The sequence below is a fragment of the Notamacropus eugenii genome, chromosome 3, assembly GCF_028372415.1.
Source record: "Notamacropus eugenii isolate mMacEug1 chromosome 3, mMacEug1.pri_v2, whole genome shotgun sequence".
Taxonomy (NCBI): Eukaryota; Metazoa; Chordata; class Mammalia; order Diprotodontia; family Macropodidae; genus Notamacropus; species Notamacropus eugenii.
Window position 1 is genome coordinate 185,620,905 of NC_092874.1, and position 24,317 is coordinate 185,645,221.

The 24,317-nt window shown below is 37.0% G+C and overlaps 1 protein-coding gene across 1 annotated transcript in view; it reads right to left on the bottom strand.

The window, feature by feature from the left end:
• PDE3A (phosphodiesterase 3A) overlaps positions 1-23,308 on the bottom strand; it is a 339,029-nt gene extending 315,721 nt beyond the window's left edge. Inside the window, exon 1 of the mRNA XM_072653574.1 lies at positions 21,410-23,308. Coding sequence (XP_072509675.1) covers positions 21,410-22,456 — 1,047 coding nt within the window. The 5' untranslated portion in view covers positions 22,457-23,308. The remainder of the gene's footprint in view (positions 1-21,409) is intronic.
• Positions 23,309-24,317: the final 1,009 nt, after the last annotated feature.

Here is a 24,317-nt window from a genome sequence, read left to right on the forward strand (position 1 = left end):
TTTCTATATTACATTCTTCTGTCTCAGTAACAATAACAACAGAACTCTTTTCCTAAACCTGTTGACTAATTCACAAAAAGTATATTCTTAGTTTTCCAAAGTCAGTGTTACTTAAAATCCTTTTGGTTTTGCTTAAATATAAGCCAATAGGCTTTTTTTGAAAGCAACTATGCTAAGATATATAATGTGTCTAATACTTTACATTAGTAACAAATGTATCAAAAGATTTATGTCCCTTCAAGGATATATAATACAGCCCACTCTTACCCTTTCATACAGTGGGTGACTTTCAGTGATGTGATAGAATGCTGGACTTGTGGTCAAGAAGATCCAAGTTCAAATCCCAAGAAACCTACTAACTGTGTGACCCTGGGCAAGTCACTCAACCTCTGTTTGCCTCAGTTTTCTCATCTGTAAAGTGGAGATGATAAAAGTACCTGCTTCACAAGGTTATTGTTTAGATCAAATAGCAAAATATTTTAAAGCACTCTACAAATCCTAAAGCATTATGTAAAAATGCTTGATACTAACACTATTATTGTTTTGTCCATCCACGTCCTCCAGTAAATCTGACACAGAGTTCACCTTATACTATCAGATTCTTTAGATCACTTGACATTAAACAACTCCAAATGAAGTCTTTCTATTATCTTGCTCCCCTCACCACACATTTCTCTAATAAGACCTTTTATTCTTTTAAACAATGCTTAGGGGTGATGTGTTTCAACTTGATACACACCATGCTCTGATACACTCCATTGCCCTTCCAGTGACCATAAATCTTAATTCTTTCCAGATCATGATTGTCCATAACTTGCAATTACACATCATTACTAGGAAAATACCACTGTTAAAAATGTAATTCAGAATAATGCAAGAAAATCATGAAAAATAAGTCAACTGCTTGCTAAAGGGGACCCCAAAAATACTGAAAAATAACCCCTTAAAATAGACTAACCCAAACAGGAAAAGAGATCCGATATGGAAAAGAATGCCTTAAAAAGCAGAACTGGCTATATGGAAAAGGAGGTAAAAAAGCTCACTGAAGAAAATAATTCCTTAAAGATTAGAATGGAGCAGATGAAAGCAGATGAAAGCTAATGATTTTATGAAAAATCAAGAAATTATAAAACAAAAGGAATGAAAAAATAGCAGACAATGTGAAATATCTCACCAGAAAAACAACTGACCTAGAAAACAGATCCAAGAGAGATGATTCAAAAATTATTGGACTAACTTAAAGCCATGACAAAAAAAAAAAAGCTTAGATATCATCTTTCAAGAAATTATCAAGGAAAACTGCCCTGATATTCTAGAACCAGATGGTAAACTAGATATTGGAAGAATCCACCCACCTATTGACTCCTGAAAGAGATCCCAAAAATAAAATGCCTAGGAATATTGTAGCCAAATGCTAGTGTTCCCAGGTCAGGAAGAAAATATTATAAGCAGCCAGAAAGAAACAATTCTTTATGGAATTCTTTGTGGAAACACTTTCAAGATAACACAAGATCTAGCAGCTTCTACATTAAGGGATTGCAGGGCTTGGAATATGATATTGCAGAGGTCAAAGGAGCTAGGATTAAAACCAAGAATCACCTACCCAGAAAAACTGAGTATGATACTTTGGGGGGACAAATAGTCATTCAATTAAATAGAGGACTTTCAAGTATTCTTGATGAAAAGACCAGAGCTGAATTGAAAATTTGACTCTCAAACACAAGAATCAAGAGAAGCATATAAAGGTAAATAGGAAAGAGAAATCATAAGGGACTTACTAAAGTTGAATTGCTTACATTCCTACATGAAAAGATAATATTTGTAACTCTTGAGACTTTTCTCAGTATTAGGGTAGTTGGATAGATTATATACATACAGACAGAAGGCACAGGGTGAGTTGGATATGAAGGGATGATATCTAAAAAAATAAAATTAAGGGGTGAGAGAGGAATATATTGGGAGAAGGAGAAAAGGAGAAATAGAATGGGGTAAATTATCTCCCACATAAAAGAGGTAAAAAAAAAAAAAAGCTTTTTTAACAGAAGGGAAGAAGAGGGAGGTGACAAGGTAAGAGTGAACCTTTACTCTCATTAGATTTGGCTTAAGGAAGGAATAACATGCACACTCACTTTGGTATGAAAATCTATCTTACACTATAGGAAAGTAGTGGGTGGGGATTAAGTGGGGCAATTAAGGGATAAGAGGGGGAAATTAGAAGTAAACACTTTTGAGGAGGGACAGGATCAAAAGAGAGAATAAATGGGGGCAGGATAGGATGGAGGGAAATTAGTTAGTCTTTCACAACATGACTGTTATGGAAGTATTTTGCATGACTACATATGTATAACCTATATCATTTCTTGGTGAAGATGGGTGGGAAGGTAGGAAGAGAGAGAAGATGGAACTCAAAAATTTAAAAATGAATATTAAAAATTGTTTTTACATTCAATTGGGGAATAAGACATATAGGCAATGGGGTATAGAAATCTATCTTGCCCTGCAAGAAAATAGAGGGGATGGAGATAAGAGAAGGAGGAGTGTGATAGAAAGGAGGGAAGATTGGGAAGAGGGATAATCAGAATGCATACTGTCTTGGGGTGGGAAGAGGGGAGAGATGGGGAGAAAATTTGGAACTCAAAATCTTGTGGAAGTGAACGTTGAAAACAAAATTAATTAAAAAGAAAAATTAAGGCACCAAAAATAAATAAAAATCCAAATGTAATTCAATTCAAGCATTTATTAAGCATCTTCTATATTATAGGGTCTAGAGGTAGAAAAATAAAGCTAACCCCTCTACTATCAAGCTCATATACTAAGGGAAAGACGGAGAGACAATATCACAATGGAATATAGCACATAAATAAATTAAAGACAGTAATTTTGAGAGAGGAAGAACACTAACAACTGGGAATAAGGGGAAAATTTTTCAGAAAAACACTCTTGCAAGAGAGGGCACCTTAAATGAATCTTGAATGGGGCTAAAGATCACAAGAAATAGAGGTTAAGAAGTAATGCATTCCCAAGCATACAGACAGCTTGAACAAAGGCACTGAGGCAGGTGAAAAAAATATTGTGCATGGGAAAATAGCAATTAAGTTACATTAACTAGAATGCAAAATGAAAGTGAAATAGAAAAGATCTGAAAAGAGGCTAGGGCACAATCAAGAAGAATATTAAATCTCAAAAGAGTTTGCTTTTTATCTTAGAGCTAACAGGGAATTGGGGCATCTAGGTGACAGAGTGGAAAGAGTGCTAGGCCTGGAGTAAAGAAGATTCATCTTTCTAAATTCAAATCAGCCTCAGACACTAGCTGTATGATCCTGGGAAAGTCACTTAACCCTGTTTGCCTTAGTTTTCTCATCTGTAAAATCAATTAGAGAGGGAAATGGCAAATCACTCTGGTATCTTTGCCAAGAAAACTCCAGATGGGGTCATGAAGAGCTATACATGACTGAACCACTAATAGGAAGTTACTAAAGTTTTTTGAACAAGAGAAAAACATGGGTAGACTTGTGCTATAGGAATGGCAATTTTGCAACTTTATGTGTATGGATTAGAGAAGAAAGAAGCTGGGATGATATTGTAATAGTGCAGGAAGAAAGGACTTAACTAGGATGGTCATTGTGTTTCTAGAAAGGACACAGAGGTGATATTCAGAAATAGAATTGACAAGACCTGAAAACTGACTGGCTTTGTGGGAAGGGGAGAAAAGGGTGAAAGACGTCTCTAGGATTGTTAATCTGGATGACTGAAGAGATGATGTAACTGCAACAGAAGCAAGGAAGTTTGGTGTAAATGGTAGTCTAGTGAGGAAAGAAAATGATTTCTCTTTTAGATACACTATGTTTGAGATGTCTGTGGGACATATCTTTGATGTGGAATAGATCTGTAGATTTGAGAGTCATCTTCATATAAATGATACTTTAACCCAGAGGAGATGCTGAAATTCCCCAAAGTGAGCATACACAAAGAAGAGGTCCTAGAAACTTGGAAGGCTCCAAAGACAATGGCAAGCAGAAGAAAATTTTATGAAGGATGAAACTTTCTGTTAATGAAGTAAAGCTCAAAGAAGTAGCCAACAGTGCTACATGCTGCAAAGAAGTGAAGATTGATGAAAGTGAAGAAAAGGCCTTTGGATTTTGCAATTAAAAGATCATGGTAACCTTGGAGAGAACCTTTTTTTGTGAAATGATAGGATTTTAAGTCAGATTTCAAGGGACTGAGAATTTGAGTGAAGAAATAGAGGCAACAAGTAGAGAAAGAGTGAAGGAATAGTAGGATCAACTGGAGGTTAGTGGGTGGGAGAAATTTGAGCATGTAATAAGCAAGAGAGGATCCAGTAGTAAAAGGAGTGAAGATGGGGAAAAAATGATGGAAGTTTTATTAAGAAGGGCAGCTTCTCTCTCAAAGACTGGAGAAAGCAGGGGAAAAAATAAATTGATATTTAATTGGAAATTCATGAAAGATGACCAGTTTTCTCAGGAAAATAGCAGGTGAGGTCCTCTGTTGAAAGAAAACTAGAAAAGGAAGAATGTGTGGTATAGGTGACTTGAAGAAAATAGGAAAAGTGTAGATCAGGTGTTATAGAGAATGTAACAGAAACCATTAATCAGGGACTTTGTCGCAGGGAGAAACTTAGAGACATTAAAAGCCCAGCACAATTTCCCAAAGATGAAAGTTCGGCAAGCTTTTGTTAAAAAAAAATAATTTATTGTTAGTTTTCAACATTCACTTCCACAAGATTTCGAGTTCCGAATTTTCTCCCCATCTCTCTCTTGCCCTCACCCCAAGACAACATGCATTCTGATTACCTACTCCTACCCCGAATCTGCCCTCCCTTCTATCAATCCCTCCTTATCTTATGCCCTTTCCCTTCTATTTTTCTGTGGGGCAAGATAGATTTCTATACCCCAATGCCTGTATATCTTATTTCCCAGCAGCAGGCAAAAACAATTTCCAACACCGGTTTTTAAAAGTTGAAATTCTAAATTCTCTCCCTTCCTTCCTCCCTACCTACCCTCATTGAGAAGACAAGCAATTTGATAAAGTTACACATGTGCAGTCATGCAAAATACCTCCATAATAGCCATGTTGTAAAAGACTAACTATATTTCTCTCCATCCTCTTGCAACCCCCATCTGTTCTATTCTTTCCTTTGACCCTGTCCCTACTCAAAAGTGTTTGCTTCTGATTACCCCCTCCCCATTATGCCCTCCCTTCCATCATTGCCCCTTTATCCCCTTTCCCCCTACTTTCCTATAGGGTAAGATAGATTTCCATACCCAATTGAGGGTGTATTTTATTCCCTCCTTGAGTCAAATCTGAGGAGAATAAGGTTTACTCATTCCCTCTCACCTCCCCCCTTTCCCTCCACTGTAAAAGATTTTTCTTGCCTCTTTTATGTGAGATAATTTACCTCCTTCTACCTCTCCCTTTCTCCTTTTCCCAACACATTCCTCTCTCACCCTTTAATTTTGTTTTTTTAGACAACATCCCTTCATATTAAACTCACCCTGTGCCCTCATGATGTATGTGTGTGTGTGTGTGTGTGTGTGTGTGTGTGTGTTTGTGACTTTTTAACTCTTTGTTAAGGTAGGGATCTGCTTCCAATATGGAGTGTGGTACTGTCACAAGCTTCAAGAGATTTGTGCAACTGTTTTCAGAGATACTTCTAGGAACCTGTAATTTTCAGTTCTTCCAAGGTGGTATGAGGAGAGTTGTTAACTCCTCTACTGACCTGTGCTCTGGTCTGTGAGTGACAGCAAGCACTCTTTTCTGCTCTGGAACTATAAGGAGGATCCTCTCTCCACTTTGCCACAAGCTCCACCATGCCAGGGTTCCTCTTTGCCTGAGAACCACCATCCAAGACTGCAACCCGGATCCAAGCATGGGCAAAGCAAGAGAATTCTGCCTCAGCACCAGTAAAGAAATCCCAGAAATCCCCCTCTGATCCCCCCCACTGTCTGTGAACCAAGAGTTCCAGAAGCAGCTGCAGCCACCATTGCCCAGGGCTAGGACCTCTCTCATCTAGGACTGACAGACCTTTCCTACTGACATTCTAAGTTGCCTTTGGCATTTGTGGATTGAGAAGTCTCGAAACTGCCACAGGTGCTGGGTTTACTGGGGGCCCAGGTCTGTGCTGGTCTGGAATAGCCCCTTCTCATACTGGTGCTACAGACCCTTCCTGTTGACCTTTCAGGTTGGCCTGGGCTGGAAATTTATTTCACTGTCATTTTGTGGGGTCTGGAATTTGTTTCCAGAATTTCAAGTCATTTTTTGTAGGTATTTGGAGGGTTTGGGGAGAGAGCTCAAATGAGACCTTGCTTTTACTCCACCATCTTGGCTCCATCTCAGCACACTCTTCTATATTCAAATATGGACCCATTGGTAGTATTGTTTAATATTTTTAAGGAATAATTTATTGTCCACATAACAGCATACTACAGCCTAAACAACTGACATAGATTATATGGCAACTCAGACAATTATTACATTATTTTGTTGGGGTCCATATTTTCTCTTCTCTCAAAGAAACAATGAAGTAAATATCTTATACTCCAATTGGAACAATTTAGTTCAAAAGAAAAACATTGGATATCATTCAAACTCATTATTCTAAATGCAAAACAGTGTGAAACTAAGAAATGAGGAAAACTTTAACATTAACTTACATGGTAGAAATATGAGAATATGGAATCTGAAACAAATGGTGAAAAACAAAGTTATCAGTCTCTGTGGAGCAATAGTTCTGATAAGCCGGAAGAATGAGGAGCTCACATCACAACTGCTACCCCCACCACTTCAAAATATCAAAAGTTGTGCAAAATACAGTAATCACACTTGGGGGAGGGGGAAGAGAGAAAAACCTTCTACACAAAGAATTAAAACTTTTTAAAATAACAATGGCCTTGGGATGCAAAAAGGTGTGTGCTTCAAGGTTTAGCCCAGGTAAGTATCTGCACAACTGAAAATCACCAGAAGAAACCAAACAATAAGAGATCAGGGGGAGAGATAGGACCTTATATGAAAATTACCTGGAACAAAAAAGAAATGAGAAAAGGTAAGAAAGCCAAGAGACACACATTGAATAAAAGTCTAGCCCCAAGGAGATATAAATGCATCACAATAAAGAAACTTTACTGAGTTGCAGAAAATGATCAAAAAAATAAGACTGGCAACCGTGATTTCAGATACGGAAACAATAAAAAGCAAATGTCAAAATCAACATGGCCAATGAAAACCTATCAGACATATGTATCTGCCTGCTATGTAAACTCAAAGGAAAATTTAAATGAATTACCTCAAAGCATATTAATGATCATTGTTGCTAACTATTATAATCAGCCACGAAAAAATTTAAAAGAGGAAATAATGAACTAAATAGACTTCTAGAAGGACTGGATTTGAAAGCTAGTATCTTGTAAGTTAGAAAATTAAAGACTGCAACATCTTGAGATAAATATTAAAATAAAAATAACAGATCATGAATGATCTACAGCATAAAGAACATTTTAAAAAGCAAATATGCTAAATTATGCTCTTTAAATGTGATAGAACTAAAAATAGCAATATAGAGAACATAAAAGATATGGAACCACATGAAAAATAAGGACTTCATGAACATAGAACAGGTCAAAAAAGAAAATCACAGAAGCAAGCTGTATGCGCAAGAAAATGACAACACAAAGACAATATGCTAAAATCTGAGGGTTGCAGCAAAGGAAAACTATAAACAAAATTTGAAAAGGATCAGTAATCTGAGTAGAAAATTATGTTTTTAAAAAACTTAGACTATACTCACAATTCCTTCTAGTAGGTCTAACAACTTGCACTAGATTGAATCCTGACCCAGAAATTTAATTTTTTCAAAGTCACAATAAAATCAGTTTTCTAACCCAGGTTGTCACAGAGAGATAAAATGGACCCTGGGGAAGGGCAGGAGGCAGATAAAGGTGATTACTGAGAAAGCAGCAATAGGACCAACCCAGACATTCCCTCCAAAATGCATAAAGCCTGGTCATAGCATACATTCATAAGTCAGAAAGAAGGCTAAAAGAAGGAGTAAATAAGTAAGGACATTCAGTCTTCTCCTACTTGGTCATCAGACCCCCACACTGTCTGTGAGATGGACATTTCTAAAGCTAAGGATGCCTCTCAATCCAATTGCCCCCAGGGCTTAATTCCACTCAGTTCACATGGATGTTTGCACTTCACTCAGATCAAAAGTCAACCACCTCAGGACTTCTCAAATTGTTTTAGGACGACTGTTTTACCCTGACTTTTGTTTATTTCTGCTCCTCTACTTTCTCTCTAAAGCAATGTTCTCCCTCCCCCCTCCCCCATTTTGTACAGCAAATTTGGGGAGATGAAAGTTTTCTGACATACTCTGTATCTTTCTAGAATTTTTCCCTAAAAACAGAAAATATCAATAAAAACTTAAAGATAAAATTTAATGCTATGATCATGACAGGGACACTCCAGACACGAACCCAAAGAGAAGAGACTGGATACAAAATAGTGACAAAGCCGCAAAGAAAAACATAGCTTGGGCACTCATTCTACTCAAATTTCTGGAAGAGGTGAAGAAAGGATTTGAGTTCTCTGGCATTGTGATTGGTCCTGCTGCCCACCTCCTGACTGAGAGGTGAAAGATCCAGGCTAGAAATTGAGAGATTTTTTTTTTTTGAAAAGGCTAATAAGAGAATTCATTATGCTTAACTATATGTGTTTGTAACAGTGACTTCATTTTTCTTTATTTCTCCATTGAGATGTAAGGAGGTAGGAGGGAGAAAAGAAAACATTTTGCTGGTTAAAAACAATTTAATAAAAAATAAATAAAAATTAGACCTAAAACAAGAATTTTTATTATAAGAAGATAAATAATAGGAAATAAGAACAATATTAAGAAAGAAAAGAGCTAGTTTTTTTAAAAAAAGACTAACCAAAAAATTAAGGAAACCATTAACCAATCTGAACCCAAAACAAGAGAAAAATCAAAACTGCTAAAAATTTAAATAAATAAATTTTCAGATGGTTCAGAAAATCATCGGAATCTTCTATGGATAACTATGTTAGCAAAAGTGAAAATTTTAAGGAAAAAAATCACCTAACAAAAAATAATCAAGGCAATAGGTTTAGTAAAGTAGCAGGATATAAATATTTCCACAGAGAGGATCAGAATTTTGACACAATATTTCTCTTTTAAAATTTTAATATGTAATTTAATTTTAATATATAATTTATTTTTCAATTTTCAACATTCACTTCCACAAAAATTTGAATTAAAATTTTCTCCCCATCTTCCCCCACCCACCCCTTCCCCCAGTGTGTCTTCCCTGCTATCAACCCTCCTTTTTTCATCCTCCTCCCTTCTATTTTCTTACACAGCAAAATAGATTCCTATACTCCATTGTCTATACATCTTATTTCCCAGTTGCATGCAAAAGCAATTTTTAAAATTCATTTTTAAAGCTTTGAGTTTCTTTCCCTTCTTCCCTTGCCACCCACCCTTACTGAGAAAGCAAGCAATTCCATATAGGTCATACATGTATAGCCATGCAAAACACTTCCATAACAGTTATATTGCAAAAGACTAACCACATTTTCCTCTGTCCTGCCCTCCATTTATTCCATTTCCTTCCTTGACCCCAATAATGTTGCTTCTGGTTATCCCTTTCCCCAATTTTCTGCCCCTTCTAGTTTCTTTCCTTTCCTATCTCCTTCCCCCTGACTTCCTACAGGGGAAAATAGATTTCCATCCCTGACTGAGGATGTGTTATTCCCTTCTTAAGACAAATCGCATGAGAGTAAGACTCATTTATTCCCTTTCATCTCCCCCCTTTTAACCTCCATTGTAAAAGCTCTTTCATGCCTCTTTTATGTAAGATGATTTGCTATACCTCTCCCTCTTCTTTTTACTTTTTTTTATATTACACTGAACATTAAATTCTATTTTTTAGGCATTCTCCTTTTATATTCAGTTCTCTCTGTGCCTTCTGTTTATGTAGTATATGTGTGTATATAAACATACATATACATACCTACACATATATAATATATATATATCCACCTACATATATATATACACATATACAAATGCGCGCGCACACACACACACACACACACACACACACACACACACACACACGTGCACACACACATTCCCTCTAACTACCCTAACACTGAAAAAGGTCTCATAAGTTACAAATATCATCTTTCCATTTAGGAGTGTTAACAGTTCAATGTTAATGAGTGCCTTATGGCATCTTTCCTGTTTACCTTTTCATGTTTCTCCTGATTCTTATATTTGAAAGTCAAATTTTCTATTCAGCTCTGATCTTTTCAACAGAAACACTTGGAAGTCCTCTAGTTCATTGAAATTCCATTTTTTCCCCTAAAGTATTATACTCACATTTGCTGGGTAGGTGATTCTTGGTTTTAATCTTACCTCTTTTGACCTCTGGAATATCATATTCCAAGCCCTTTGATCCCTTAGTGTAGAACCTGCAGAATCTTGTGTTATCCTGATTGTATTTCCACAATACTTGAATTTTTTCTTTTTGGTTGTATTTAATATTTTCTCCCTGACTTAGGAATTCCAGGATTTGGCTACAATATTCCTAGGAGTTTTCCTTTTGGGGATGCTTTCAGGAGGTGACCAGTGAATTCTTTCCATTTCTATTTTACCCTCTGGTTCTAGAATATCAGGACAGTTTTCCTTGATGATTTCTTGAAAGATGATGTCTTTTTTAATCATGCTTTTCAGGTAGACCAATAATTTTTAAACTATCTTTCCTTGATCTATTTTCCAGTTCAGTTGTTTTTCCAATGAGATATTTCATATTGTTCTACTCTTTCATTCTTTTAGTTTTGATTTATAATTTCTTGATTTCTCATAAAGTCATTAGTTTCCATCTGCTCCATTCTCATTTTTAAAGAACTATTTTCTTCAGTGATCTTTTTGACCTTCTTTTTCATGTGGCCAGTTCTGCTTTTTTAAGGCATTCTTCTCCTCATTGGCTTCTTGGGCTTCTTTTGCCATTTGGGTTAGTCTATTTTTACAGGTCTTATTTTCTTCAACATATTTTTGGGTTTCCTTTAGCAAGCTGTTGACTCATTTTTCATGATTTTCTTGCATCATTCTCATTTCTCTTCCCAATTCTTCCTCCACCTCTCTTACTTGATTTTCAAAATCCTTTTTGAGCTCTTCCATGGCCTGAGACCACTCCATTTTTTTTTTAAGGCTTTAGATGTAGGAGTCTTGACCTTACTGTCTTCCTCCAGTTGTATGCTTTGTTTTCCTCTGGTTGTATGCTTTGATCTTCCTTATCCGAAAGGATGGAGCAAAATACCTTTTCACCAAGAAAGTAACCTTCTCTAGTTTTATTTTTTCTCCTTTTTTTGGTATTTACCTAGCTAATTACTTGACTTTTGAGCCCTTTGTCAAGTGGAGGGTATACTAACTCAGGGTTTAGAGGTTTTGTGCAGCTGTTCTCCAAGATATTTCTAAGGATCTATAAGTTCTCAGTTTCTCTCAAATGGCATAGTCAAGGGAGAGGTGTTTACTCCTCTCCTGGCCTATGCTCTCTTTTCTGCCCTGGAACTGGAAGTAGAATTCCCTCTGCACAGCCTCCACCAGCTTTGCCATGCCAGCATTTCTCTTTACCCCAGGACCACCATTCAGGTGGTGAACCCTAGATCAGCTGCTCGATTCCCCCACCATCTAAAGGCCAATAGCTCCAGAAGCAGTCGCTGCTGTTGCAGTGGCTGCCACCACCCTGGGACTGTGCTGGACCACCTTCTCCTCTCACCCAGGTAAGAGAGCTTTCTCACTGTCCTTTGAAGCTGTCTTTCACGTTTGTGGGCTGAGAAATCTGTAAACAGCAGCAGCTGCCTGTGATTCAGAACTGTGAAACCTATTACACTTCAGTCTGTGCATGGGCTGTCCTCTTCTCTGAGCCTGGTGCAGTAGACCCTTCCTGTCAGCTTTCCAAGTTGTCTTGGGATGGAGATCTGTGTCACTCTGTCATTTTTTGGTTTTTGCTACTCTAGAATTTGTTTAGAGTCATTTTTTACAGATATTTTAAGGATTTTGGATGGAGAACTCAAGCAGGTCCATGCTTCTACTCCACCATCTTGGCTCTGCACCACACCATATTTTCTTTTTAAAAAGAAGAAATGTTAGAAAAATTCAATTTAAAATAACCTTCAAACTACATAAAATAGTTGAACCATTAACCTATCAAGATATACTTAGGACTTAAATAAATGCAACTATAAAACACTTTACCAAAATAAAGACTCAAAGAATTGGAAAAACAAATACTTTTTAATTGTGGCCTGTTCCAATATAATGATGATAGTAACTTAAATTTACATATCTAGTGCTATACAAGACAAACTACCAAAAAATTACTTTACAGACCTAAACAACATATTCCTTTGGAGAACCAAATAATCTAGAATTTCACTGAAACTAATGACAAAAGTAGGAGTGAAGAGTGAACTAACATTACCAAATCTTGAAATATATCCTAAAGTAATATTTATCCAAAACATTTGGCAGTGGTTTAAAAAAAATGGAAAAGCTAAGAATGTTAGATATGCAAGACCCAGAAACAAACAAATATAGAAGTCCAATGTTTGATAATCTTGAGAAAGCAAAATTATTCCCTATTCAACAGTACCTACATGGAAAATTGGAAAATAGCTTAGTGAAATTATCTAAGTACAGAATCCTATACCATAAAGAACAATAATCTACAAAGAAATAATGATTCCTGTGTAATGAAGTTACACTGAAAGTGTACAGAACTGACCTCCTTGTCTCTAGTCAATGACATGTGTGTGACTAAGAGGTAAGGGGGCTTGCCACTTTGGGAATGATAAGCTCCTGGTTTCTTCTAGTCATGTAAAAATGATACCCACTCTGGGAAGACTTGAAGTTTTGGTGTGGCATTGAGAACCTTATATGGTCCTTTGTTCCTCTCCCTCACCCTATGAGAGGGGCATTGGAAGATGAGGGAGAGGAGGGATTGCTACATCTGTTAAAAAGGAAATAGTTTCAAAGTCTGTAGTCTATTCACTCTCCCATGTAAAAAGATGCCTTCTCTGCCACTAGATTTCCTATGAGGAGGGGTGAGGATGGGAAACACACTTTTCCACCCAGTTCCTACTCTACCAAATCTGCTCCTCATTGAACAAGAGGTTGTTTGGACAGTGGAGAGTTTAAATCTATTTGGTAGGACCACAAATTATTAAATGTTCAGATGAAGCTTAGTAATTAGGCTCTTTAGATATCACTAAGAGGTCAACGATAAATAGAATAGATTCATGTACACCCAAAATAATAATAGCAGCATTTTGTGTGGTAGTAAAAACTAAAAACAAAAGTACATGCCCATCAGCAAAGTAGATGCCCATTAATGAGGAATGGCTAAAAAAATTGTGGCATATGAATGTCCTAGAATATTACTGTTCTATAAGAAACATTGAACATGACGAATTACAGAGAAGCATAAAAAGATTATATGAATTAATGCAAAATAAAGAAGAGATAGATAATATGTACACTGACAACAATATAAATGGAAAGAACAAAACACAAAAATATGGAAAATTAATGTGGCAAAATTATAATGAACAACCTTGATCTCCACTGCTTTGCAGGTGTTGGGAGAGGGGGGAAAAGGAGGTTACCTAAGGAGTGAAACTTTGTGTATGTTATATTTCTTCAATATATTGATTGATTTTATTCAATTGTTTTCTATTCCTGTTTTTTAAAGGAAAATTTCTTGTACTAAGGGGATGGCTCTCAGGGAAGGGAAAAGAGAAAGGATACAGGCAAATATCTACTTGATGTAAAAACAAAACCTATCAATAAAAATCTATTTTGAAAACAATCAACTTCCTGAGAGAATACAACAGATTGATGTTACTGGATCCTGTGTTAAGTCACTCTGTCAGTGTGCACTGTGAACCTTTGTGTCTTCTGATACTTCTTTTCTGTGGAGGAAATAAATACTTGTCCCATACATGATACATATTGTACATGGAGTATCTTACCAATTTACACTTTCAGAGACTATAGATAGAAGTCACAGTCTAAGTTGTATGTATATCTTCCCTGGTGCCTCAGGCACAATCATCCAGTCCCCTGGAACTAGTAAGTATTTTTAATATTACACAAGTTGAAGGGAACAAGATGACACAGAAGTAAGTACTTTAAATAATTCTAGTCATAGGGAATGAACTTTTAACCAAATCCAGGATAGAGTTGTTCATGAATGATAAAATAGGAAATTTAATTTATATTAAAATAATTTTGCTGTAAAAAATCTTTACAGTTAAGCTAAGAAAAGAAATTCTCAAATAAGAATAAAATCTTTATCTTAGATCTCTCTGATATATGTCTGCTATCCAAGACTAGAGAGAAGTGAAAAATTGAAAGACCAAAGAGCATTCCCCCATATATAAATGGTTAAAGAACATGTACAGTTTTTAAGAGAAGAAATGCAAACTATCAATAACCATATGAAAAAGTGTTCCAAATCACTAATGTAGAAATTAAAATAACCCTGAAATTTCACCTCACATTCAAACTGGCAATGCTGATAAAAGACAGAAGTAGGCAATGTTGGGGAAGGGTGGGAAGACAGTCACACTAATCTACTGTTGATGGAACTGGGAACCAGTCCAACTGTTCTGGACAACCATTTGGAACTATGTGAGAAAAGTCACTAAACTGTTCCTACCCTTTTACCCTGCAATTCCACTACTGGGCACACAGCCCAAAGACATCAAAAAGTAGAAAGAAACATCCCATGTATACCAAAATATTCATAGCAGCACTTTTGTGGCAGTAAACCATGGAAACAAAGAGGGTACCTATCAACTGGAGGATCTTTGAACAAATTTTGGTACATGAGTGTAATGGAATATTACTGCATGATAAGCAGTGGCAAATATGAGGAATTTGGAGGAATATGGGAAAGAACAAAAATAATAATGTGCTACAATCTAAATTTAAAAAACACTAAAATCAGGTGAACTCACATTGGTTGTAACGATCAGTCTTGATAATGGAGAATGAATCATGATTCTTGACACTTTCTTAGTAGAAAAATGGGAGACCATGCATGTGGAAAATTAGATATTCTCAGGATATGTTATATATATCTATTGGTTTTACTGAACTACCTTTTCATTTTTGTTGTTAGAAGGCAGGGATGAAAGGGATGGCATTTGCAAGTGATTGGGGTGTAATTTAAAAAGCAACTATAAAAACTTGGAAAATGATTATTTTTAAAGTTAGTCTGGAAATTAAAGTGCATCCTGAGGAGAAACAGACTGTTTCATGAATTTGATGAATATTTCAATTTTTAGAGTATCACTACACACATTAGAGAAAAAAAATTCTTGCTCTATAAAAAGTTTCAATTACAGTGCTAACTTTTTCACTTTTTCCTTGCAAATAGTAGAGTAAAAAGAAAAGGACTATGAAAAAAAAGCCTCATATGAAACCTCAAAAACAATTGTATTATTGATTAGAAAGCAGAAAAGCGTTGTGAAAATCTCACACACTCTCTCACACACACTCACACACACACATACACACACACACACATATTTTCCAGATAGTACAATTGGAAGACAGCAAATACTTGAGGGCAACAAATGAGACACAGGTCATTTCTATTTTTTTAACCAGTCTCAACGGGACACGAAGTTCCCTTCATTACTATTTTATCAAATAACTTTTGGGTAATTTACACAAAATAAAATGCCATACTGTTATCATTTTGGTTTCTCTAATATGCTCCCCATTTTCTCAAAATCTGAGTCCAACAAACAAGTAATTATTACTTAATAAACAAACATTGAACAAATTTCAAGTAGATACAATATATGTTTTCAATGACAACTAAGAAGGAGTTGTATAATGTAATGTAAAGAACTCTGAACTAGGCATCATAGGATCTGAGTTCAAATCCCAGACCTGCGATACCTGGACAAGTCACCTTTTCTGGGCCTCAGTTTCCTGATCTGTAAAATGAGGGGATTCAAAGAAATAATTTCCATTCCTACTATGGTATATGTTGAAATGCCATAAGATCAAATTACTTAGAACTAGAAGGAACCTTAGACCAAATTTCTCAGAAAGGTACTGCTCTACACTTCCCTTATCAATAACATGATAATCATAGATCACATTATAGATTTAAAGTTGGTAAAGAATTCTTGAACATTACCTCCCTTAGTCTTTGATAAGTGCTATTAATATCCCCCTTACACAGATAAGGAAACTGAGACTTAAAAGTTAAGACTTTTTCAGGGACAAAAAATTTTGTGAGTGTTTGAGACAAGATTTAAAGATCTTCATGAATCTAAGTTTAGGGATTTACCTTTAGAATCAGAAAAAATGTCTAATTTTGTTAAGTGTATTTGATCAACTTGATTCTTTCCACAGACTTTAATAGCTGATATTGACAAATTCACACAAATGTCACTCATTATAAATGTGAGGAATATTTTTTCATGCTAATATTGCTCCCTCTTGCTTCCTTAGCTTTTCAAAGCCCCCTAGGCTTTTCAAAATGTATTTCATACACAGAGTCACTGTTCTGGCCTGTTTATTTAATTAAACATGACAGCCCAGCATACACAGAATTTCTTTCAGTTCCATAGCTTTTCACTTTTTTACACTTTAGTTTCAGTACAGAAAGAACAAAGTTCTTGTTTTGACTTCTTCCATACTCTTTAAGTTTATATAGATTCACTGACTTGTCAGTAAAAACTTATTAATCACATTTTAAACATCTAAGTTCAAAAAGTGAAATTATAAAATATGTGATCAAAAAAATAGAAGGAAAGGGAAAAACAGTTTTCTTCTCTACCCCTACTAGGAAAAAAAAATTGGATTTCTGCCTTTTTGTTTTCAAGAGTTGGCATTAATGATATTGACATTCATATTTCATTTTGTCACCAAGGTGAAATAAGCTCATCAGTACTACCTTCAGTAACACTACAAACAGCCTAGTACTACTAAAATACTTCCTAAGTTATGATTGAAATAAAATCGTGCATATGAATATAAACAGGAAATGTTACCATTAATTTTCTTTTATTTGAGAAATGAAAGGATCACAGCTTAGGTAAATTTCAAAAACATGTATTGCAACAGGATCTCATTTTTTTCAGCCAATCACATATCCCTCCTCTTCCCACTGGAAAATTTTCCAGCTATTTCTGCTTCTACAATGTACATCCATGCTCAAATGTTTCCAAGTTTTGATAAAATTTTCATTTACCTCAGTTACCCTCATCTTTTCTTAAGGGTTTTTAAAATAAATAGTTACAACTCAATATGTAAAATAATTTGAACTTTTAAAGGTTTTTTTTTTTTACCTAAATGTCCACCATTACATATTTTTCATCCAAGCCCAATGACAAATTCAGCCTCCTTTGCCTACAAATGCCACAAATGTATGAAAACAAAATGTACATACACAAAATGGAAAGGAGCACATGCCTCTAACTTTATGTATATATTTCTGTCAAAAATTACAATTTCTGAAAAAGTAATAGAATTGTTATGGATTTTTTAAAATGAAATACTAAGTGTTTGCTATAATCAGTGCTCTACTAGTGAATCATTTCTTTGATATGTAAAGACAAAGGTAATATCCTTCAAAATCCAAATGTTAAAGGGATGCATTAATAAAAGATTTATAATTGAAGTATTACATGCTCTATATGTTTATAGGTCACGTATGACAAATTGCCTATTTAGTTTAGCAAAACATTTTTATAGCTTTATAGCCTGTGAGATAAATGCACATGTGTGCACATACATAGATGTGTGTATATGTACAGACATGTACACATATATATTTGATAATCTGTATATTTTTGGTTCCTCAGTGAATCAAGGAAACTTCCTTTCAAATGTGACTATGGTATATGCCATATAGATAAATATATTATTTGATGGACTTTCTTAAAAACTATATGCCAAGGCCCTGTTCTGCATGTCATATAATTTCCTGATGGTTTCTGCTGTAAGACAATGGTAATAGCATGGTGCAATCAAAGGTGATCTGGATTTGAAATCTACGAACCTAGGTTTGTGGTCTTGCTCTGACACTTACTACCCCTGTGACCTTGGACAAGCCACTTAAACTTGTCTAGGCCCCAAAATTCCATCAACTGTAAAAATCAAGGATCATCATGTCCTAGATCATCATCAGAAGACCACAGGATTAGGGCTGGAAGAAACTTCAGGCATCAGTCCAACTCTCTCATTTAACAGCTTAAGCAACTGAGGCCCAGAAAGGTAATAAGCATTATAGGTGGGATCTGTGACCAGATCCTCTGAATCCAAATTCAGCACACTTTTCACTGCACCATACTTCCTGAAATCCTTTAAATTGATGGCTATGACTTTTGCCTTAAAGTCTTCCTATCTTTTAAAAGTTTAGAGAAGTTAAGGTAGGGAGGGAGGGAAGAGAGATTTTATAAGGAACTGAAAGTTCACTTTAAGGTATATGGACAATAGTGTGCTGTAACTCACCCTCTCTAACCCTTACAACTTATGATGGTCAAGGTCCAAATAAGCTATCAAGTTTATCATAGGACTCTACTTTCCTATATACTGTCATTTAAAGTTCCTGGCTAAGTGCAATTCATTACTGTGTGGTGTTTTGTGATCCTTTTCAAGTTTCAAGTGTAGAAATTTTTTTCAAAAATGGAATCATTAATAGTTAACAAGCAGAGGCACATTTGGAAGGGTCAGTTATTGGTTTTTATAAAAAGTATCAAAGATAGTAACACATTTTGCAACATAAATCATACATTTTCCTTCTGTGTGTGATTTATTATGTGTTTCCTCATCAACTCTACATCTTTGGATAATTTTTTCAGGATTGAGTGAATGTTTTGATTCAAAATTTCATTGGTGGAGGTTAAATCCTATGTTGACAGAATATGCTATCACTGCTTAAGAAGCACTGTATGTTAATTTTATATGTACATAGCTCTATTTTAAGTTTCATATGTTCTCTTTGCAAAGAAAAAAGCTATTCGAAAAAGAGAAATATTTGCCCATGGTTTCTCAAATTTTTCAAGGACCTGAATTTCACAGAGATGAAATTTTTGTTTTGTCACAAACCATCATTAATAAAGTTGCACACTGAATAATATTCTTCACAAATAAGACAGTTAAAAGTAGTAACCAAATAAGGTGAATGACTTGTAATAATTACTTCATTCTACATGATAATAATGGCATAATACTCTTTCCAGCTATCAACAATTTTTGAAAACCTTAAAACTCAAATATTTTCTTTAAATGAAAAGTCAAATGTTTCATCTATCAACATAAATATAAAAACAAGAAAAAAAGGTAATGAAAAATCTGCCACAATTTACTCAGACACTTTATTTGTCTTAAACACACTCAATATCTAACGCAGAGAAAAATAAAACCTTGATTTATGAATGGAAACATGAAAACTCTTGAATTTAAATTTAGATATCTGAATGAAATGCATTGGAAAGGAATTGTGCAGGATCAAATCAAAGAAATATAACCTTCTCTTTAAAAATGTATGGCTTGTTAATATGCTGTTCACCTCCAAATATCTGATAAATGAAGTGATCGAACATACTAGACAGTTATGCCAGAGGTAGGAAGATATATTTCCATGTACCTGTAAAAGAAATTAATGCTGGCCTTCCCCTTATCTAACTTTCTTAATATTCTCTTTGGATTGCTGTAATTCCTTTTAAGAACAATAAAGCCAATTTGGGGATATGTACCACACTTCTGGAATTTATTTACACAGTATTATTTATTTTATCTAGACAATATGTTAAATAAGTACGTTAATTTTAAAACAAGCATAAAGTATATAATAGCTAACTACTCCTCCAAATAACGACATTAACAACTGCAAATATATGTACATATCAACTCATTTCTAGAATGAAAACTAGCTACCAACACCATATGGTGACTTTTTACTATTCAGAAATGCTCAACTGCTTGCACAACCAAATAGGAACCTAGGAAAAAGTGTGTTTGGGGCATATTTTAGAATAAGCTCTTAATCAATAGTCATCCAAATATTAACTATCACTTAGTCTTAAAAGTTGAAAAATATAAATCCCTATTTTATCCCTTATTTTCCCTCTTTGACACTGCGAAAAACCTGTTCAAAACACAATACTGAATACTTGAAATGATCTCTACTCATAAACAATCACTATTTAAAATTAAGTTTGTTTCTTTTCAAGTTACAGGAAATGTTTGCTGTAATCTTTAGAACTGCAATGAAAAGACAGTGGACCCCAAGAAGCATCTAATGATTTTCATTTTGTCCTCAAGTACTCATAATTTCAGAGGTTGTCAGAATGACATTTACACAAAAGCATGCAAAATCATTTCCTATTTGAATTATTTTTGAAAGGTTTTTTTTTTTTTTTCTAAATAAGGGTATGCAGTTCAGTTTTCAAGAACTCCAAGGATGACTGCTGGGTCACTGATCTAAGGAAGCTAATTGCCATGCAATTTTTAAAATGAAAAGGAATTTATGTATTCTATCAAAGCCAATCCTGGACAAATATTTCCTCTAATCTACATACATAGTTTGCATAGATGTACAAAAATGTTTTAAATTCAATCTTTGGATACCTTATTCAATTTTCCTACAAAATCCTATTAACGATTTCTCTGTTTCCAAAATCCTACAATTCACAAATACATGACTACCAAAATGAATGTTTATTAGTATCAGCTAATACTACTATAGTTACTCCCCTCCACCCTCCCAAAAAAACTTTCAACTTATTTATAACCTATTGGATAACCTCAGATATTCTCTTTTCACAATAAACTGGAAACAGTTCCATAATTTTATACTGACAGCTCTAATTCAAACAAGCCTTGCTGTAGAACTGTTTATCTTCCTTCCACCAATGTACCACTGTATAAATGGAGAAATACTACAAAGGATCGTCCACGACTTAAAACTAAACTTCATTAATTAACACTAACATTACTTCAAAATAAGAGAGGAAGTTAAGTCACTGTATTTTAAAGAATTTGAGAGTGCGTGATCAAGTCAGGTGTAGGGAATTTTAAAAGTTGCAACAGCTGTGAGCAACCATCTGGAGAGCTTCTCTTTTGCCCTGAACCCATGTAGGTGGCTGTTTAAGTGACAAGGTGCTCAGGATCAGAGAAACTGATGCCCATCTGCAAGTCTCTAACTGTGTCTCTTTTCCTAGCCTCTGTCCCTTCCTGCTGCAACGACCATTTATTACTGTAGCTCACAGCACTCCAATTCTCTCCACCCTGCCCCTGTTTCTTCTGTCCCGCTGTGTTTCTGACGTGAGAGGAGTGAGCCCTTACCTGTTCCCTAGGTATGCAGGGAAGGGAGGTCCTGCGATGAGACTTGCTGCCGCAGCCGGACATCTCGGCGGAGATCATGGAGCTGGACCTCCTCTTCCTCTTAAACACCGAGCTCTCTTTAGTCCCTACAACCAGCTGGGTGCCAAAATCCTCTCTCCGGGCCGCTTCTCTCGATTGGGGCAAGATTTTTTCCGGGTACCTGGCTAGAAGCAGCCCCACCAGCCCGGCTGAGTAAGCCAGGTACGGCCTCCAGGCGACCTTGACCCTCTCTAAGGAAATCAGGGACGCGGTCCTGACCGCACTAATCAAGAAGAACATGAGGACACCCTGTCTCAGCTTCAGCACAAGCCATGTCGCTGCGGCCAAGCAGCTGAGCACCACCCCCGTGGCGGGGAGAGAGAGCAAGTGATCCTCACGGACTCCTAGCCCGATGTGGACAATTGCTTCCCCCCCGCAGCAGGCGGCCAACAGCACGAGCGCGAGAGGCAGTCGGATCCCGGAGCGGAGCAAGTACAAGCCCATCCAAAAGAAGGCGCACAGAAAACCGAAGAGCAGCGCCGCGGGCTGCAGCCCAGCGCTGAGCTGCCAGCCTCCGCTCAGAGGACCTCCCTGAGGCAGATTTAAGACGCCCCCTTCAGCTGCTGCTGCTGATGCTGCTGCTGCTGCTGCTGCCGCTGCTGCAGCTTCTGCTTCCTCCTCCGCTGCCGCGGCCGCCGCCGCCTCCGCCTCCTCCTGACTCTCCTCCAGGTCACAGCTGATCTCGCCTCGGACCAGCCTCACCACCACCGCCAGCAGAAAGGAGAGCGAGCCAGCGCAGAGCGCTGAGGAAAGTTTCCGGGAGCTCCGGAGCTTGTTCAACACCAAGTCTCCCCAGCCGACCTGGCAGCCCAGGTCCTGGGGCGGTCTCTTGGGACTGGTAGGGTTCAGGGGCAACTGCTTGGCTTTACAAGAGGAACCGTTGCAGTCGGACCCCGGAATCTGACACTCAGCCTCCCTGCCACTGCTGGGTTCATCCCTGACACCAACAGCCTCTCCAACTGAGGCCATGGTTTAGCCTTACTCACTAAAGCACCAAATGGGGTACCAGCTCCTACTGGCTTAATTTCTTTCTCTTTTACCCCCCCTCCCCAAATCGCCTCAAGTTGCAGCTCAACAATAAACAGTTAAATGCTACTCAACGTGGAGGGAGAGGAAGGATGGGGAGGGTGGAGGAGGAGGACGATGCTACCAAAAGGGCTGCTTAAAGTTCAAAGCTGGCATGGGCGAAAACGATCCGACTTTTCTTTTCTTGAGCTTTTAAACAACCACCCCTGAAAGTCTCTTCCCTCACCCATACACATCCTCCTGGGTGAATTCTTACTTGAGGTCTTCTAAAACTGTAAAATGCATCCTTCGTGGGGTAGCGGAGGGCTGGAGTCAAAGCAGCGGCAGTCGCGGCAGCAGCAGTAGAGGGACAAGTCAAAAGTGCTAGTTAATCTCTAGGCCATCTCCTTGCAGCTCACTCTAGTGCTGGCCCCAGCCTTTAGATGAGCTCCAGAAGCAGATGGAGTTCCCCCCCCCCTTCTCTTTCCTCTATCCTGCCCTTTCTCTATCACTCTTTCCTTTCCTGCTGCAGTCCCATCCAGCACCGCCGCCAAACGAGAATCGCCATTCCCCCGGACTAAGGAGAAAAGCTGGGCTGTGGGATGCGGGTGGGGGGCGCCAGTCCAGGTCTGTTTAAAAAAAAAATCGAAAAATGGAGAGAGAGGGGAGAGGAGGAAGAAAGAGAAGGGGGGTGGATGGATGGATGAATGGATGGATGGATGGATGCAAAAATAATTAAGAAGTTGATAAACCTAGTCAGAGAGACAGACCCTTCGAGAGAAAAACAGCAAGAGAGAAGGAGGAAGGGAGAAATGAAAAAAGGAAAGGAGGGTAAGAAGGAAAACGGGATGTGCTTTTATGCTTTTTGGTGCAATGTTGGTTCCGGGGATTTGCAGTTTTGTGAACTAAGCATGGGCAAGAGCCTGAGGAAAGTCACACTTAGATCTAGGCAATCCGTGAACAAAGTAATCCTAAAACAAAAAAGCCAGAAATCCTATTTGCCTTTTCCCCTCCTTTCCCTTTCTTTTCCTTTTTTTTTAAGGCAATTTTGAAAAACAGACTTCCTCCCTGTGTTCGCCACTACCCCCGAGGAGGCGCTGCTCCTGGCGCTGCTTCTGTACTGCTCCTCATCCCATGACTGGGACGTACGCGATGAAGACGCAGGAGAAGCTGCTACGCAGAACTCTGTTCACAACCAAGAAATATTTTAGTTTAGAAACGTGGGATCAAATGACTTGCTTTCCCGTTGGCGTTAACTTTTTAGATGTGTTTGGAGGAAGGGAATCTGTTTGGCTCCTTAAAAGAAGGGAGGGCGCTGGGTAGCCAACTCACTCCCTTCTGTCATCTAAAAATTAAGAAACCAACCACAATTTCAGTCTTTTGAAGAAGTACCATACATTCATTCACAAATCAGTTTAAGTAGCAAACCAAATTCAAGAGGCACTTCTGAATGAACCTGCTTGGAAAAAATAAACAGGAAACTTTCTGTGGCTCTTTTTGGTGTAAATGATGGACAATCTCACAAGTTACAAGTCACTTTATCATCGTTGTTGTCAAGATGAAGAGCTGTTTTCCTAGTTGTGTTACTACCTCTTTTAAAAAAAAAATGCAAAACAAAAAATTTCAGAGTCGAGTATCCCTTGACTATTGACTATTGAAAGCAAAACTAGGTTTTGAGGTTAGACTCTCAGGGAGCTTTAAAAGGTTAAGATATCTAGAGCGATTCTAAACAAATATCATTTCCTCCAGAGAGTAAGATGGACCATGTCAACCAAATTCCTATGACTGTAAAATGATGTTTTTATATTTACATCAACGACATAAA